This window comes from Carettochelys insculpta, chromosome 5 (genome assembly GCF_033958435.1).
Source record: "Carettochelys insculpta isolate YL-2023 chromosome 5, ASM3395843v1, whole genome shotgun sequence".
Lineage (NCBI taxonomy): Eukaryota > Metazoa > Chordata > Testudines > Carettochelyidae > Carettochelys > Carettochelys insculpta.
In genome coordinates this window covers 105,422,074-105,439,404 of record NC_134141.1, presented here as the reverse complement: position 1 = coordinate 105,439,404, position 17,331 = coordinate 105,422,074, and the positions used below count along the sequence as shown (strand labels likewise).

The window sequence follows — 17,331 nt, the reverse complement described above, 5'->3', positions numbered from 1 at the left end:
CATATGATAAGTACATACAAATCCTGTAAGTTTAACATCAGTCTGATATTTGAAGTTAAAACTGCACAGGAAGGTTATACTCTCAAATCAATTCATAATTACTTAAAAAAGTAAAAGTATCTGAAAGACCAGTAACAAAAGCTTTCCACAGGAAGTTGGACTGTATAAAGCACATACAAGTAATATTTTAGAAATGCATTTTATTTCATGCAAACAACTTTATTTTACTAGGTATTCAAATATACAATTAAAAATATATCCAATACACCAATAATTTAGAACACTACACAGAAAACAACTGCAATTCAGTGAGGTCAGAACAACACAGCATGAAATTATGTAAACTTATACTTGTACCCTAAGGCAAAAAAGCCAGTCTATCCATAAGCAGCACTCCTGCAGTCTATTCTTGATACATATTTAAAAATGGAACAAGGTCTGAAATTACTAAAGCTGTACAATCAGAAATAAATTAATTCCCTGCTCTTCCACTTATGTCCAGAACAGTTCTCAAACTTCTTTGCATCATGATCCTCTTCTGACAACAAAAATCACTCCATGACACTAGGGCTGTTGGCCACACTTGGCCAAAACGTCGAAATGGCCATGCAAATAGCCATTTCAAAGATTACTAATGAGGCACTGAACTGAACTGGAAGTGTCCTAATGCTAATGAGGCACTGAATATTCAATTCAGCGCCTCGTTAGTAATATTCGAAATGGCCATTTGCATGGCCATTTCGAAGTTTTGGCCAAGTGTGGCCACAGCCTAGGATTGAGAAGGTGGGCACAGCAGCCAAATCCTGAGACCAACTGCACTGGCAGATGGGGCCAAAGTTGAAGCCCCCAGGATCAGTAACTTGAGCCCCACTACCCAGGGCTAAGCCCTGTCACCCCAGACTGAAGCCCTGGGGCTTTGGGCCTGGGCAGTGGAGCTTGTGCTTCGGCTTTGGCTCTGGGGCCCATCAAGTCTAACACCAGCCCTGGCAAACCCATTAAAACAGTGTCACTACTCATTTTGGGACCTGACCCATAGTTTGAGAACCACTGGTCTACAGGAATGAAAGTTTTCAAGTAAGAGTTCTGAAAGAGAAAAATTCTGACGCCAGTCCCAGTTACTAGATGACATACTCATGTGAAATACAGTAAGATGTAGTTATGAAGTAGTAGCCAAAAGTTGAAAATTGTCATTGCTTCTATGTTGCATCTAAACAGACACTAATGTGATGAAGCGCACACCCTCTTACTTCTGAATATAAAAGAAGAACCTCACTAATCTTGCTTTGTGACTGAAATAAAAGTTGGTGGATGCAATACAGCATAATTCATGCCAACAGTTCATTAATAAAGTAGTCTGAAGGTCTGGTTCAAGGTGTAACTTTTTTTGTTGGTAATGGTTGGTCCATATTATGGGTATGAAGAAATGCAGGAGTGTCAACTTCAGATGACACTAATCTGGCTAGAGGAACAAGTAGTATTGGCATAGGCCAGGTCTACACTAGGCCAAAAAAAAAGTCAATTTAAAGATACACAATTCTGCTATGACAGTTGCATAGCTGAAATCAACATATCATAGATCGATTTTTCTGGCTGTCCATGCAGTGGGAGGTTGACAGGAAAACTCTCCCGTTGACCTCCCTTACTCTTTGTAAGGCTGAGGAGTACCAGGGCCAACTGTAGAGACCTGATGATTCAATTTAGCACATCTTCTCTAGGCATGCTAAATTGAGCTGCAGAATATCAACTCATTCAGGCTTGACATACCCATAGTATTGTTGTGAGACCGTAAATATCCCTCCACTGCACATTACAGAATGGGGATTTAAACATCTTAATCAAAATGTGATAAGCTAGTATTTACAAAAAGATCTTCTGTAAAAGTTTCTAAGATTTTCTTGCATTTTAGGGAAATCAAGTGCTCGAACATCAAATATACTGAGCATCAAAGCAAGTGATTTTTGTTAACAGTTAAGATATAGTCTTTTTGATTATATAAATTACCTAATTAATTAATGAAAACTTCTTTCATAAGCTTCCTAAAATTCTTTACTTCATAAAACGATCTCTAATATTTTAAGTTCATGTAAGGTCTCAAGTAATTAACTGTTAGAGTGAAAGAAGAGAACAGCAAACCTTGTTCTCATGGAACAGCTATATTTCAGGTTTAATTTAACAAAAAGTGCAAGTAACTATAATTACATTGAATTGTGGTGGAAAAAACAATTACACCTTCAAATGTAGAAATAATTATTAGGGTTATGTTTTGCAATAGTCAGCTCATAAATAGTGAAAAAGATAGTAGCTTTCCCCCAGACCTCTTAATACTATAATCACAGCTACTTAAATATACATGTCTACTATTTTCTTAAACACAAATGCAGATGGCACTAAGTATTCCTCAGTGGTGTGAATTACAGCAGCAGTTTGCTCCAAAAGGACTTTTTTCTTTGCACTTTAAATTCGTACCTTAACAATTACATACTGTCACTCTGCAACACTAGATATTGGCATTAGTGTATAGTAAAAACAAAGCCGTACAGCACCTCTCCAACTGTTAAATGATTCACTACATTTGAATGCTACAAGCCAGACCCAATATATATGAAATATACAGAACTCACTTCAGATAGTAGCTATTTCTATAGACACTTTAAATGCCTGATAACACATATTTGAAAGTTTAGCTAACATGTTAAGTTTAATCAGGTATAACGGTGTCTATACATTCTGGTTCTTTAAAAAATTATTTTAAATTTGCATGAATTATCTAGGATACCACTGACATGATATATAATTTATATTTAATTTGCTACGGTTTTGGCATATTTCACTATTAAAAACCAATATGACAAACAGGATGCAAGATAAGAAATGTATATGACGTGTTATTTAATATAGTGAAATTTTAGTTTATAAGAAAATATGATTTACATACTCTTTAGTTGCATACAATTATCATTATGTAGTGGCAGCATAAATACATGTTATTGATCAGTCTCCCAAATCACAGTACAGTTTACAATGCAATTATTTTTGGACTTTCTATTCTTGAGTGTTAGTGGTGCAGGCACACAATATATACATGTTTTTGAGATTTAACCAGTAAAATAAATTACTGCATAATTAAACAGTATGTTCCTACACAATCAAATCCTCTCACAAAATGGTAACACTGATAAATCTTCCAGGTTTGCATTCACAGGAAATCAATACACTATTATTTTTCATACAGTATAATTAATACAAAATGCTTATTAAAAATCTTAATGGTTGTTTTAAAGTGTCAATGTGATTTTGCCATTAATTTTAGTGCTGTCAGGATCTCATCTCCACCATCAAACTCACAGTCAAAACCTAGGGAAACCCTGAAAGCAACCCTTTTATACAAAAACATTCCATCAGTGATGCAACTACTCTTGTGCTTCATGGACAACCCCTAGACAATCAGTTCATTGCACCATCTCCTGGAGTAGCCCACAAAACTTAAGAAATTCCCATCAGAATGAGGGGGTTAATATTCTATGTTGAGGGTTTGTGTTTTAGACATTAGGGTCACCAGGCTAAATCCTTATGCTCCACTTTAAAAATTATCACTGAGAATCCTCATGTGGCGTCTAGTTAATTTTCTTCTTATGTAGGTCTGACTATGCTCCCACTGAAATCAAAGAAAACTTCCATTGACTTCAACGATAGCAAGAGCAGCACTCATTAGGGCTAGGCTCTACTTGAACAATGACAACTGGATCATTTCTTCATGAGCATCAAATATCTCTTCTGTGAAGTTTAAATAATAACAGAGCCCCTTCAATTTTACTGATAATGCATTAAAGAAGACGTTATGCCTTTCGGGGGTAAGGGTGGGGCAGGAGAGGGGAAGCTTCTTTGTGAAATTTTAAAACAAGCTTTCAGGTCTTCAGAAATGCCAAATCCAGTCTCACATGTTTTGCTGGAAAACTTAAAGGGGGAGAAGAATGTGCCTAAAATCCTGTGTATTTTCAGTAATCATACTTCGAACAAAATGTTTGTTAGTGGAGTTAAATAGGTGTTAACATAAAGAACCCAATGGTTCAGTTTTCAGTCTCTGGTGTGGTCATTAGTTCTCCAATGATCAGTCTTCCAGGGTACACAAGACCTGGATTTCTAAATTTAAAAAATCAATCAGACGCAAGAGCTGAAACTCAGAACACTTTTAGAAAAAGAATGTATCCAAGCACTTTTAAGAGATAATATGGGTGTTTGGATGCAAATGAAGTTCCATGGAGATCAGCTGGAACGTTACATGTATCTAAAGAATGGATTCAGAGTTTATCTTATGTCCATTTATTTATGTAAAGGGTCGTATAGAAGTGGACTAGAATTTCACTATCCTTCAAAATAGTTATTCAGATCATAGCAAACAAGTAGATAATACACTACAAGTAGAATTATTCTCTCAACTCCTGAATTACAATTCACTAAAGCAAATTAGAATCACATTAACACAGATTTTAGAAAACAGACTATTCCTAAATGGAATACCTCATTCACAAAAAACTACTTTTCAGTGTAATCCCATTTCCCCATTGCTTTAGGATCTGCCCCCCCAGCTTTCAAGTAAGAAAACATAAAGTACTTATGAGATCTAATGTTTCACTTTTCACTATTGTTTTGCAATGAGAAAACTCTTAAGTGACTAAAACTGTCAACTTAAAACCTAACTTTGGTTGAAAATTGCAAATAAAGTAAAATTTTAAGTTGACCATATTTCTCCAAATGCATGACAATTTTTTCACAGTTACTCACTGGCATTTTTATAGCATTTATTTGCACAAATAAGCAGTTCTTCTTTATGCAATGAAGAGCCTACTTACTGCAAAATACAGGCACCTTAAAACCTCAGATCTCTTATGAAGGGCAATGCAACTGGGATGTTAAAAGCATTTACCAATAATGAATCATGCTATGTTGTTCACTTATGCAAATGGAAAGCTCCAGGAATTCTACACAGTGCTAGAAGTTTGTGAAAAAGTAACATTTAAAACTGACATTTCACATTAAAATTTCTCTTACATCAAGATTTTCAACTGCCCCAACTGTAAAAAGTGCTCTTAAACAGTCACCATACTTAGAGGATGCATTTCTGTTATTGCACACATGCTTGGGTGACAGTGAGAGCAAATATATTTATGTTTATATTTACTGTCAATTATACATGCAACCATTTATCTGCATATAATATTTAAACAAAAATTCTCAATTGTATGACTCATGTGTAAGTCTTCCACATTTTATGCCAGCCTGTTTACACAGAATTGCTATTTGATCCCTTCTACTCAAAAAGGGCCTCATCCAAAATGCCACTGAAATCAGTGGAAGACTTTTCACTTCAGCTGATTCTGGTTGAGGCTCAAAATTCAAATAGCAAGATGTTTAATAACAGTGTGTAATACAGTAATTCACCTAGGATGACAAAACTGTCATATTTCTCAGAGCCTCTTTTAAGACTATTCCTTACACACACACACACCCCCCACCACCACCAAAAATCCATCACAAACCATTAAGTTACAGTTCAATTTGTGCCCTGTTCTCATGTGTAAAATTGAGTCTATGTTAACCCTAATTTAGTTAAAGGTCTTCTTAATAATTTCATTGTGCCTCTCCCAAAATAACAAAAGAATGCCCCCAACTATGTAACAGTATCTGTCAATGCAAGTAGACTTTAGTTTATCTTAAGTGAGTTATTTTACAAGGTGCATTTCTAAGTATTATTGTTCCTTTATTTTCCACAATTTTTTAAAAAATAAAAAGGTCTTTTTGGTTCAGAAATATTACAAATACAGTATTGTCCAAATAATAAGTAGTAGACTTTGATTTCTATTAAGTTCTCCTAAGTTGTGAAGAGACTAGACATCATCAAATATTCGGCTTCGTGACATTGATAAATATCTTCCACCAGGCTGATACCTATAGGACATAGATAAAGAAATCATATAAGGACTCAGAGAAGAGGAAAAAAAGAAAACACCAGTAATATACAGAAGCAAAATCACATCTAGTATATACTAAAAAGTAATCTATTCTGCCCCGTTTGCCACACAAAATACCTAACCAGCAGAATAACTTACATTTACAGTGATTTTCATCCTGAATGATCCAAGCATGCTTTATTCACTTATATATAAAAATAAAGACATTAACATCTGTACAATAAAATTACACAAATTGAGAGTCTAATAATTTGGCAAATACTTGCACAAGAATTTTACACATGGTAGGTTAGCTATCTGTAGTAAATATTTTAAATATCAACAGAGAGAGAGCTATGCTAGTCTATATACTATCAAAACAAAAAAGCAGTCAAGTAGCACTTTAAAGACTAATGAACTAATTTATTAGGTGAACTTTCTGTCCCACAAAAGCTCACCTAATAAATTATTTTGTTAGTCTTTAAAGTGCTACTTGACTGCTTTTTTTCTTTTAAATATCATGTGAATAAGAGAATATTTAAACATATTTGATGTCATGTTTCCAAACTATCTTGCTCATTAGCCATGAAGAAATCAAAGATTATTATATTTAATTAGACTGTAAAGAAAAAAAACCCAAAAACATCTTTACTGTTATGTGAAAGTTTTTAAGGTTGGATAAGCAGCAAAAAAGTCTATGTGACATCCAGTGAAATAGTACTATCCAACACCATTAAAAGGTGTTTTTGAGGGAAACAATAAACTGATTCCCCAAATTGGTAGCCAAATATAAGAAGACTTAAAACTACAAATATATTCAAAAGAGCCTCACAACAGTGTTTATTCCTTTGAAATAATTAATACAATCCTGAACAGATCAAAGCAGGCACATGCTCTTCTAGTTCTGTTCTACATGTTTTAAGATTATTTAAATTGTTGCCGTGGAAAAGACAGGACTTGAGTCTATCCTGACATCTGTTTTAACCAGTGTGGTTCAATGGAATTACTCCTGTTTTACACTGGAGTGAGAAAAAATATATAAACACACTTGGTTCAGTTTTAAAACAAATCTATTTGGCAATGGTTACACTACACTGATCTGTCCACAGAAGTCACTGTTGGAAGAGATTTCCTGACAAAACTTCTGTTGACAGAGTGCAGCCACACACAAAAGCCAAACGGGAAGAGCACTCAACTCTGTCAACAGAGTGGCTGGACTGCCCAGCTGCTCTCTCAACAAAACAGGCAGCTGGAAGCACAGCAGGCAGGGCTACCTATTGTCCTGGACATCCTGTCTGTTAAGAGAAGCCCCCCAACCCCCAAGAGTCCATACAGCATTTTTTGTCAACAAAAGGTGATCTTCCTCGTCTGGGAGAGGCTGAAGGTTGTTGGCGGAACTGCCAACTTTGGTTGACATACTTTTGATGAAATATTTTGCCTGTGGACGTTCCACCAATTTTGTTGACAAGGTTGGTAAACCTTGCTAATGTAGCCATACCCTTAGAGTCTAGTTTATTCTGGCTGCTAGACCCATTGAAAAAAAAAAAATCGCTGAATCTTACAGGTTTAGCAAGTAGATGAAAATGCACAATAAAGAAACAGCAATAATATCCTGTGTTCGTCTGATAACTGCAAGAATTGTGTGTGTGCGCGCGCACGTGTGTGTAAATAATGGGATGCATGGGTTAGAGCAGTATTTCTTAAACTTTTTGAGATTACAGAACACCAAACAATAGTATTTTTATGGATGGAAATTTTCTTAAAAAAAATTATCATCGGACCAAAACAAAAACAAAAACACCCCCACAACTCCCCCCAAACAGCAACATATATAGCAAAATCAAAACAAAAATTAGGTTTCACAGCAACGAAGAAGTACCAACCCATCTGCCTTTAATAACAGAAAATATATACATGCGCCGCATGTCATTGCTAGCTTCTACGCTGCCGCAACACATTTGCGAGTTGTTCAAGGAACACCAGTGTTCCACAAAACATAATTTAAGAAACACTGAGTTAGAGAGTACAAGTTAATTAGTTACTATTCAATAGCAAATTTATATTTTTGAACATTTGGCCTGTGTTTTCAATAATGTGTGAACACACAGTTTAAAAAAAAATGATCACAGGATTGTAACAAATTTAGTAATGTACAAGACTATAGTTAGCTACGCATCCTGGGTGAAATCATGACCTTACTAAAGTCAATGGAAGTTTTGAAATTGACTACAGTAATGCCAGGACTTCACATAATGTGAACTTATGCAAAGTTGACACACATGAACTCACAAGCTGTGTCTCTGTCGAAAGAGGAATGCAAGTGTAGACATGAAAATCAAGGAAATTGAAAATGCAAATAAGGAACTGATTTATCTATCTGGCACCTAATTTGAATAATCTCTTTTTGAAAGAAAGCTGTGTAGACGTGGCTCCTTCAAAAGAAACCCTGTCTTGGAAAGAACCCTTCTTCCTGAAACAAAATAGGAAGAAGGGTTCTTTCAAAGACAGGGTTTATTTTCAGAAGAGCCGTGTGTACGCTGCTTTTCTTCTTTCGAAAGAAGCTCTTTAGAAAGATATGCAAATGAGGTGGCAGATATGTACATGTGCACATCATTTGTGTGCCTCTTTCGAAAGAGGAATGCAAGGGTAGACACAGCCACTGTGACTAAATAGCAAATATACAGTTATATGTATACATATTTTTCATTTCTGCTTGTTGATCTTCCCCAATACAATCAGTAACCCTTTTTTGCTTCACCATCTGTGGACTGCAGATCACCAGCAATGTGGAAAACAATCAGCCCAGCCCTAGCCAGCTCATGCAATGTCCTTAATTCTTTGTAGGATTTCACAGAAATTGACTTAACAGATGCCTCTATGTAATATATTTTTACATGTATCCAATATAGTTATTTTACAAACATGTCAAAAATATCAACTGAAATAAATGGCATTGGTCCCCTCGGCATTTAGGAAATGGAGAGGGAATCGTAAGCACTATTTCAAGTGATTTTAAACACTGCCCTATACATCCTGACCGTGTCTACACTAGCCCCAAACTTCGAAATGGCCACTCAAATGGCCATTTTGAAGTTTACTAATGAAGCGCTGAAATACATATTCAGCACCTCATTAGCATGCGGGCGGCCGCGGCACTTCGAAATTGATGCGGCTCGTCCAGACGGGGCTCCTTTTTGAAATGACCCCGCCTACTTCGAAGTCCCCTTATTCCTATGAGCAGATGGGAATAAGGGGACTTCGAAGTAGGCAGGGTCCTTTCGAAAAGGAGCCCCGTCTGGACGAGCCGCGTCAATTTCGAAGTGCCGTGGCCGCCCGCATGCTAATGAGGCACTGAATACGTATTTTGGCGCTTCATTAGTAAACTTCGAAATGGCCATTTGCATGGCCATTTCGAAGTTTGGGGCTAGTGTAGACATAGCCCTTAGGACAAAAAAACCACGGGAGAGTCTGACTTCTTTTTGTCAGTGTGATACAACTGTGAACTGCATAGTTACCATTTGTCAAAGAAAAAATAAATCCAAACACTTCATTTTAATAAAACCTTAAAATTCCTCACCTTCCCGAGTCCGACTCAAGAGGATCATCACTAACTGAATCCGCATTAAAATCCAAAGGTTCTGCATCTTGGAGGAGTTCTATTCTATCCCTTTCAGTCCTGCCATTTGACCTGGTGTACTTAGATGCTGCTGAATATTTAAAAAAATATATACATAAAATAATCAAGTATGATTATACATCCTAAAATCTTAGGTCTTATAAATGCTTGCTTTCTAAGATCACACATAATATGCCTACTATTTGTAAGTCAATCAAATAGTAAGTCTGACTACAGCCAGATTCAAAATTGGTTAATTCTAATTGGAGGCTCAGATTTCCAACCAGTGTTCCACTCCTTTTGCCTCTACAACATGCATTTTTTCAGAAGGGCCAAGGCTTTGCCAAGTCTATATTCAATTCACCAGAACACTCCAAGACACTTTTTAATAAGACCTATTCTGACAGTTTAAATTTATGAGCTTTTGTAATCTGAAGCATATATTCCTCCTGCACCATGAATCAAAAGTGTTACTGGTTGAAATTATGTTTCTTAGAACAAATTCCAAACCAAGCCCAAACCAAACATTTGGGCAAAGACCATACCAGAAAAAATTATCAGCCGAAAAGCCAAAGTCTCAAAAAGTTATGAATGACTGGGAACAAGTGTTAAAATGCAGTCTGTTCTGCAGTCTAACAGTACTAGTTGGTGCTGCTCCCATTAGCATATTGGAATGCTGCATATTATTTGGGTACTGTTACAATAATTTCTGTTATGATTATAAATTCTGGATTTCCAAGTGAGGAAATGTATGAAAACTGACCACATTTCCACCTCAAAATTTGTATCCATCATAGTTATACATAAGATTACTATACAGTAATCCCTAGAGGTATGTGAGGGATGCGTTCCACCCAATCCTCATGTACCTTAATTTCATGTAAGCCACGGAGGGCTTTTGGGGGATGGGTTGGGGCCCTGGGAGGGAGAAGGGGGGCGTTAAGCCTGGGGTGGGTTAGGGTGGCAGGGGTGGTGGGGAGGGTGCAGTTGAGCTGGGGCTTGCAGGGAGTTAGACCCAAGCAGCCGGGGGGGGGGGGGTGAGGCGGGGGTTGAGCCTGGCCAAGGGGTTAGAGCTGGGGCTATGGGGGTGGTAGGTACGGGGGTTGGAGTTGGAATCCCCAGTGCAGGTTGAAGCCAGAGCTCCGCATGCCGAGAAGCGTGACCTGGGACGTTAGGAGCTGGGGGGGAGTGAACTGGGGGGAGAGATTTGCTGGGGGGATGGAGTACAGACTCACGTGCCTGCAGTGGCTGACAGCGGACAGCCCAGCATGTGCGGGGGGGGGGGGCAGTGAACTGGGGTGGGTGGGGGTGGGTTGAGCTGGCGGGGGGGGGGAATAGAGCCCTTGCACACGTGGGCAGTGTCTGATAGCAGGAGTCCCAAGCGCGTGGAGGGGGTGGTGAGCTGGGGCCACAGGAAGGAGGGGTTAAGCCAGGTGGCGGGGCAAATAGGGGATGCACCCGGGCACAGTGGTTGAGTGGAGGGGGGGTTGGAGCCCCAGTGGGGGCTGGGAGCCAGAGCCCCAGGCACAGGTAAGTTGAAACCCCATGCATCGGGGGGTGAGCTGGGGCCATGGGGGGATTGAGCTGGGTGGGGGAGGAGTTGAACAAGGGTGCACTGGTGCGGGGTGCTTGAGCAGGGGGAGGCTAAAGCCCTGTGTGTGCTGAGCCAGCCGCACTGGGGGTGGGTCCGGGTCTGCAGGAGTTGGGGCTGGGTGGGGGTGGGGGTCAAGGCCCAGGTGTGTGGGGGTTGGGGCATGGAGGTTGGATCCGGGTCCATAGGGGTGGACTAGCACCACTCTGGGAAGCAGGGGGAAGGGGCTCTTAGCCTGCCTATCTGCCTGCAGCTGTGGGAAGCTAGGCAGGCTGAGAGCCCAGACGCTTTGTGTTGTGTGAACATGAAGCCGCATAAAATGAAAGTTACTGTACGAATCAGGGGTCAGCTGCGTAAGAGCGGGGTCACGTACCCTGGATTCACATACTCTGAGACCTTACTGTAATAGAAGTGGCTACATAGGAAAATTATTTCTCTGCTCATTATTTTTTACTTTATTAGTTTAATAGCATTTTGCACATAGTCAGTTACAGCTGACCACCGATACAGTGAATTTCCTGTTTCATATATTAGCACTATTTGCATTCATCTCAGAGAAGCTCATGGGCAAACATGCAAAAATTCAGAAAAATGTGCAAGTAGAAAAAACCCCGGGTAAATATCTCCAGTACGTATAAAAATTAATTGCCTGCACATGAAAATCTGACCAATATTTTACTATTTTCCCCCACAAGAAATACGTAATCAACTTTGAAATGATTTAACACATGGTAGATTCACACATTATATAAGAAACATAAACAATGAGTTTTTCACAACAGGTTATACACTCAATATACTGAATATGCTGTAAGACTAATTACTGTGACAGTTTACATTTGAAATATTATCTGGACATGTAGAAGGGTAACCATTTAAAATTCTCTGAGTCTAAAATACTTCAAGCACCTCCATATCTCAGAACACAGTACAGGCTGAAACTCCTAAATCTGGCATTCTCTGGTCAGGCAACACCCCTTGTCCAACAGGGACAGTATGTCATTGGATCAGAAAGCCAGGCAGGAGGGTGCAGCCCGAGTCCTCCGGCAGCCCAGGTGGGGGCAGAGGGAGGGGGAAATGGTACAGGGACGCAGCTGGCTTTCCCAGCAGCTCCCCAGGGCTGGGGGCAGCCACACAGCACTGAAGCTGTGTCCCCAGCACGGGTCACAGCCATCTTCTCATGGCAGCCCCAGGGCAGGAGTTAGGGGAGCAGCCCACTGGGGCAGAAGGGAAGGGAGGGAGAGAGAACTTAGTCATGGCAGGGAACCTTCCAGGCTCTGGCAAATTCTCTTCTCCAGGACCTGTCAGATCCCAACCATGCCAGACCAGGGAGGTGGAACCTGTATTACAATCCACATTGGGTTGGTCTCCACTAAAGGTGTAAGTCAACATAAGTTATGTTACTTCAGTTATGTAATTGAAGTCAGCATAACTTAGGTCAATTTACAGCAGTGTCTACGTCATGCTATGTCAATGGGAGATGCTCTCCCGCTGACTTCTCAAGGAGGTCAAGTACAGATGTCAGTGGGAAAGTTCTCTCCCATCACCTTAGCAAGTATTCACCAGCCATGCTAAATCAACACCTCTGCATCTACTTATCTGTACATGTTGACAAGCACTTTGCTGTCAATCCCAAAGCTGAGAACATCTGCTCCATTCATAAGAGCTGTGTCTACATGTTAGCACCCTTTCGAAAGGGTGAAAATTGAAGTTCGGTGGTCGAAACAGCAGCCGTCGAAAAGGCGCACCCGCCACCATTTTTCAGATCAGCACCTCGATCCACTCTTTCAAAGTGCTGTCAAGGTTTTTCAAAAGAGAGTGTCCACATGGCTCCAAGCCCTCTTTCGAAAGAAGGGAGGCAGGAAATGCCGCAGACAGGGTCCCAGAGCCGACAAGACCTTCTGGGGCTGTAGCCAGCCTCCTCCTTTAAAGGGCCCCTCCCTCCGCCTACCCCTCCACATGAGCTGAGTGCTGCCCAACCTTTCCCAGCCCCACAGAGCCCAGTCGTGCCCACCATGGAGGCCCAGCGACAGCTTCTGCAGGAGGATGCCCTCATCATGGACGCCCTGCTGGCAGTGCTGTGCACCATCGCCGCAGCTGTACCTGATCTCATTGGGGGCTGGGCAGTCCCCCCGGGGCCGCACCCCAGCAGCAGCAACTGGTGGGAGCATGTGGTGCTAGGGGAGTGGGGCGAGGAAAGGTGGCTGCAGAATTTCCGCATGTTGAGGCAGACCTTCAATGAGATCTACCACTGGCTCGTCCCCACACTCTGGCACCACAAGACCTGCATGTGGCCAGCCCTCATACCCTGGAGAAAAGGGTCACGATCACCATATGGAAGCCGGCCACCCCAGACTCCTATCACTCCGTGGGACAGCAGTTCGGGGTGGGCAAAGCCACCATCGGGGCTGTATTTATGGAGGTAAGGTGGGGCCGGGGCAAGGGGAACCCTCCGCTGCAAGGGGCTGGATGGGAGGAGATGGCCGCCACACCCGCACTAGAGCATGTGTCCCTCTTCCCCCTCTGCAGATCATCAGGGTCATCAACGCGATGCTGCTCCATAGGGTCGTCTGCCTGGGGGATCTGGACAACACTGTCGCCAGCTTCCAAGACCTGGGCTTTCCAGACTGCATCAGTGCTTTGGATGGCACGCACATCCCCATCTGCGCCCCACCACACAGCGCCAGCCAGTAGGTGGACAGGAAGGGCTACCATTTGGTTGTGTTCCAGGCCCTGGTAGATGCGAGGGGCCGGTTCACTGACCTCTATGTGGGCTGGGCCGGCCACACCCATGATGCCCAGGTCTTCCGGAACTCCAGCCTCTTCCGGCGCATGGGAGCCAGCACCTCTGTCCCCCAGCGGGAGATCCCTATGATGGAGGATGTCACCATGCCGCTGTGTATTGTGGCAGATGCAGTGTACCCCCTGCAGCCATGGCTCAGGAGGCCGTACACGGGACACCTTGACCCCACCCAGGAAGCATTCAATGAGTGCCTCAACCACGCCTGCAATGTGGTGGAGCAGGCCTTCGGGCGCCTAAAGGGGCGGTGGAGGTGCCTCCTCACACAGCTGGAGGTTGGGGTCCTCAACGTGCCCCAGGTGGTGGGCGCCTGTTGCATCCTCCACAACTTCGTGCAGGGAAAGGGGGATGCCTATGTCCCCAGGGCGGGGGGGGCCCCTCTGGCCAGTGCCGTTTATGAGCAGCCGGGCACTGCCTCCATCCTCCAGGCCCATCGGGATTTGCTGACGGCCACTTCTGACCCACATGCACACCCACATCCCCCAAACATCCGTCACCCACCATCCCTGCCACCCCCACCAACACCGCACCCACACATCCACCACCCACAATCCCCCTGAGGAGCACAGCATGGAGTGGTGAACAACAAATAAATGTTTATATAACTGGTTGTGTTGGTAACTATGTACAGGGGGAATCTAACTTGGAGGGGGGCGAGGCACTCATTCCAGGGCAGAGGTGGTGGGTTACAAGCCCCATCGGCCCCCAGGTGCGGGGTCCCTAGCAAGGAGGTGAGGGTGTGGGTAGCACCGACAAGTGTTGCTGGCGAGTGGGCCTGGTGGGGGCAGAGGGTGTGTGCTCAGTGGGGGCGGAGGGAGCAGGACTAGCGGGGGGAGCCGCCGGGGGAGCCAGGAGATGGGCAACGGTGGCCGTATGGTCCCGGACGGCACGGCCAATGCCCTCTAGGGTGGTCAGCAGCCTATCCCAGGCTCCCCTCCACCATTCCATGTCAGCCTGGGCAAGCTGCAGGTGTTGTTTGGTCACCTTGGCCCGATGTTGGCTGGCTGGGTCCTCCTCGGCATGGCGGGGGGGCCCTCCAGCCATGGTCCCAACAGCGTGCTGCCCGGGGTGGCATCCGGACACCTCTGAGGGCTGCAGGTGGGCTCTCGGGGACGAGGGATGGCGCGGGGCTCTCCTGGCCCACGGATGGTACGGCTGTGTGGAGAGGAGGAGAGCATGTCAGTAATGTGCCCCACATGGAGGGGACTTGGCTGTGGCCCACCTGCCTGAGCCCACCCTGGGGGCCCCCGCCCCCTGGCAAAGGACACCGACCCCCTAGGGAGCATCGACCTGCCCCCCGCATGGGCTGGGCCTCCCAGACTGGGGGTGCATCCAGGGACCTCTCCTGCAGGTGGCCCTTCCCAGCCTGCGGTGTGTGGGCCCCAGGCGCCATCCGGCACTGACTGGCCGCCATCCCAGTGCAGCTTGCGGCACTGTCCACTGAGGGCGGGTGCTGGGCATCACTGGTGCGCCACCGCGGGGTGCTGCATCCCATGTGGGGGCTGGCCTGTGTGCGGCCCAGGACCACCAGTCCCGTGTGTGGGTGACTAGCCATTGCATCACGCCCACCCTATGGAGTAGGGGTGCGCCCCTCCCTGTACGTACCGGAGAGTCCCTTGGCGAAGCCCGGGGATGTCTGGCCCTCGGTCACCCAGCTGGAGGAACAGGAGGGGATGATGATGGTCAGCTCCCCCTCCTCACTCAACCAGACTGTGGTCCCCTCGTCCTCCTGGGTCCCTGCTCTGGGCTGCTCCTCCTCCTCCTCTGGCTGCAGCTTCTCACGGGATGTGTCCAGGAATGCTGGGGGTGGGGAGCTCTCCTGGGGCCCCAGGATGCCCCAGAGCTCCCTGTAGAAGGGGCATGTGGCTGGAGCTGCCCTGGAGCGTCCCGCCTGGTCCCTGGCCTGGGCATAGCCCTGGCGCAGCTCCTTAACCTTGGAGCGTACCTGCTCTGTGGTACGCTCCAGATGGCCCCTGGTGTGGAGGCCCTGCGCCTGGCGGCTGAAGGCAGTGGCATTGCGCCGCTTGACCCCCATGTGGTGCAGGACCTCCTCATCCTTCCACAGGCCGGGAGGTCCCTCAGCTCCTGCTCCGTCCAGGAGGGGGCCTGTTTTTTTTCTCCCCCTGGGAGCCCTGCAGGGGCTCGGGGGGGGGGGCGGGGGGCATGGGGCTCACAGTGGGGGCTGGCTGCTGGCTATGCTGGTGCTGGAGCATGGGGCTGGAGCACGTGCACAGGTTGCTCCTAGCATGCTCTCAGCTTCCTGCCATGGGTTTCCTGCATGCATGTGGCTTTAAGGCAGCCGAATGCAGGGACCATAGAGCCCCGCTGCTGCTGGCTGGAGTGGCCCCGCGCTCCAGCTAGCTGGCACCATGGCGGACCTGTATTTCGAAAGAGCAGACTGTGGACCATCTACACGTGTACTTTTCCGTTGCAGTATTTTGAAAGGGAGCGATCTTCCTGATAAGGGACTGGGGTTTGGATTTTGAAGTCTATGCCCCACTCTTTTGATTTTCTTTAGAAAGATGGTTCTACACGTGTGGACGCTCCTCCCGCTCTCTCGAAAAAGGGCCACTTATTTCGATTTTTTTGTGCACGTGTACACACAGCTAAGGACTATAGATCAAATCAGATAGCCCAATAACAGACCTAGGAATCTGTGACTGCTCTCAGAATCTCCCCCATGGTTGGCAAGAAGAAACGTTAAAGGTTGCCAATCTCATGGCGACCTCCTATCCCTCCTGGAACAAACAGCATAGCTTCATGCCACATAAAAGATGTGCGTCCTGAGATAAGCAGAAAACAAAATTATTGCCACTTTTAGAATTATGCTAATGAAGGTTTTCAGAAAAATATAGAAAAATGTATATTACTTACGTCTGCTTGCAGACGTGGTCTCTGAGAAACTAGATTCTTTTTGGTCTGTATGAATGTTCCTATTTCTAGTGGAATCTTCTCGGCTATTTCCATATCGCTCCTTCCATTCCTGACTCAAAAACCGCACCGACACAAACAAACAATCAGTCAATCAGCTACATGAACAAAATTACTGACTTGGCTCATACCTGGAATCCACTGAAACTTTATGTCTATTATAGTCACCCTTACAAAATAGATTAGAGGATCAGTACCTTTATATATTAGGTGTTATTGAGTCATCAAGTGAGATTTTGTGCTTGTGCCTTATTCAACTGACAACAGCTTAATCAATGTGTCCTTTCACTCTAAAATATACTAGTTTTTTTTTTTTAAGTACAAATCATAGCAAAGGTTAATCAGATATTAAATCTATTCATATGAAGTATGCTCAATCTCCTTATGTTTATGCAGTAGCAATGAGATGGTGCTTTTTGGTTCCTTCCTCCACCTGTTGGTAGGC

At 44.2% G+C, this 17,331-nt stretch overlaps 1 protein-coding gene across 4 annotated transcripts in view; it reads right to left on the bottom strand.

Moving 5' to 3' along the window:
- Positions 1 to 2,867: 2,867 nt before the first annotated feature.
- LMBRD2 (LMBR1 domain containing 2) overlaps positions 2,868 to 17,331 on the bottom strand; it is a 45,199-nt gene continuing 30,735 nt past the window's right edge. The window contains exons 16-20 of one of the 4 annotated variants that reach the window (XR_012645792.1): positions 16,830 to 16,938; positions 16,602 to 16,738; positions 15,561 to 15,610; positions 14,940 to 15,110; positions 13,219 to 14,024 (exon numbers count right to left, since the gene is read on the bottom strand). Coding sequence is in view for 2 of the 4 variants with exons in the window: in XM_074995653.1 (XP_074851754.1) it covers positions 5,886 to 5,946; positions 9,526 to 9,655; positions 16,830 to 16,938 (300 nt within the window). In the remaining 2 variants the exon portion in view is untranslated. Of the gene's footprint in view, positions 5,947 to 9,525; positions 9,656 to 13,218; positions 14,025 to 14,053; positions 15,111 to 15,560; positions 15,611 to 16,601; positions 16,739 to 16,829; positions 16,939 to 17,331 lie in introns of those variants that run through there. The other 3 variants (XR_012645791.1, XM_074995653.1, XM_074995654.1) reach the window with 3 other exon arrangements.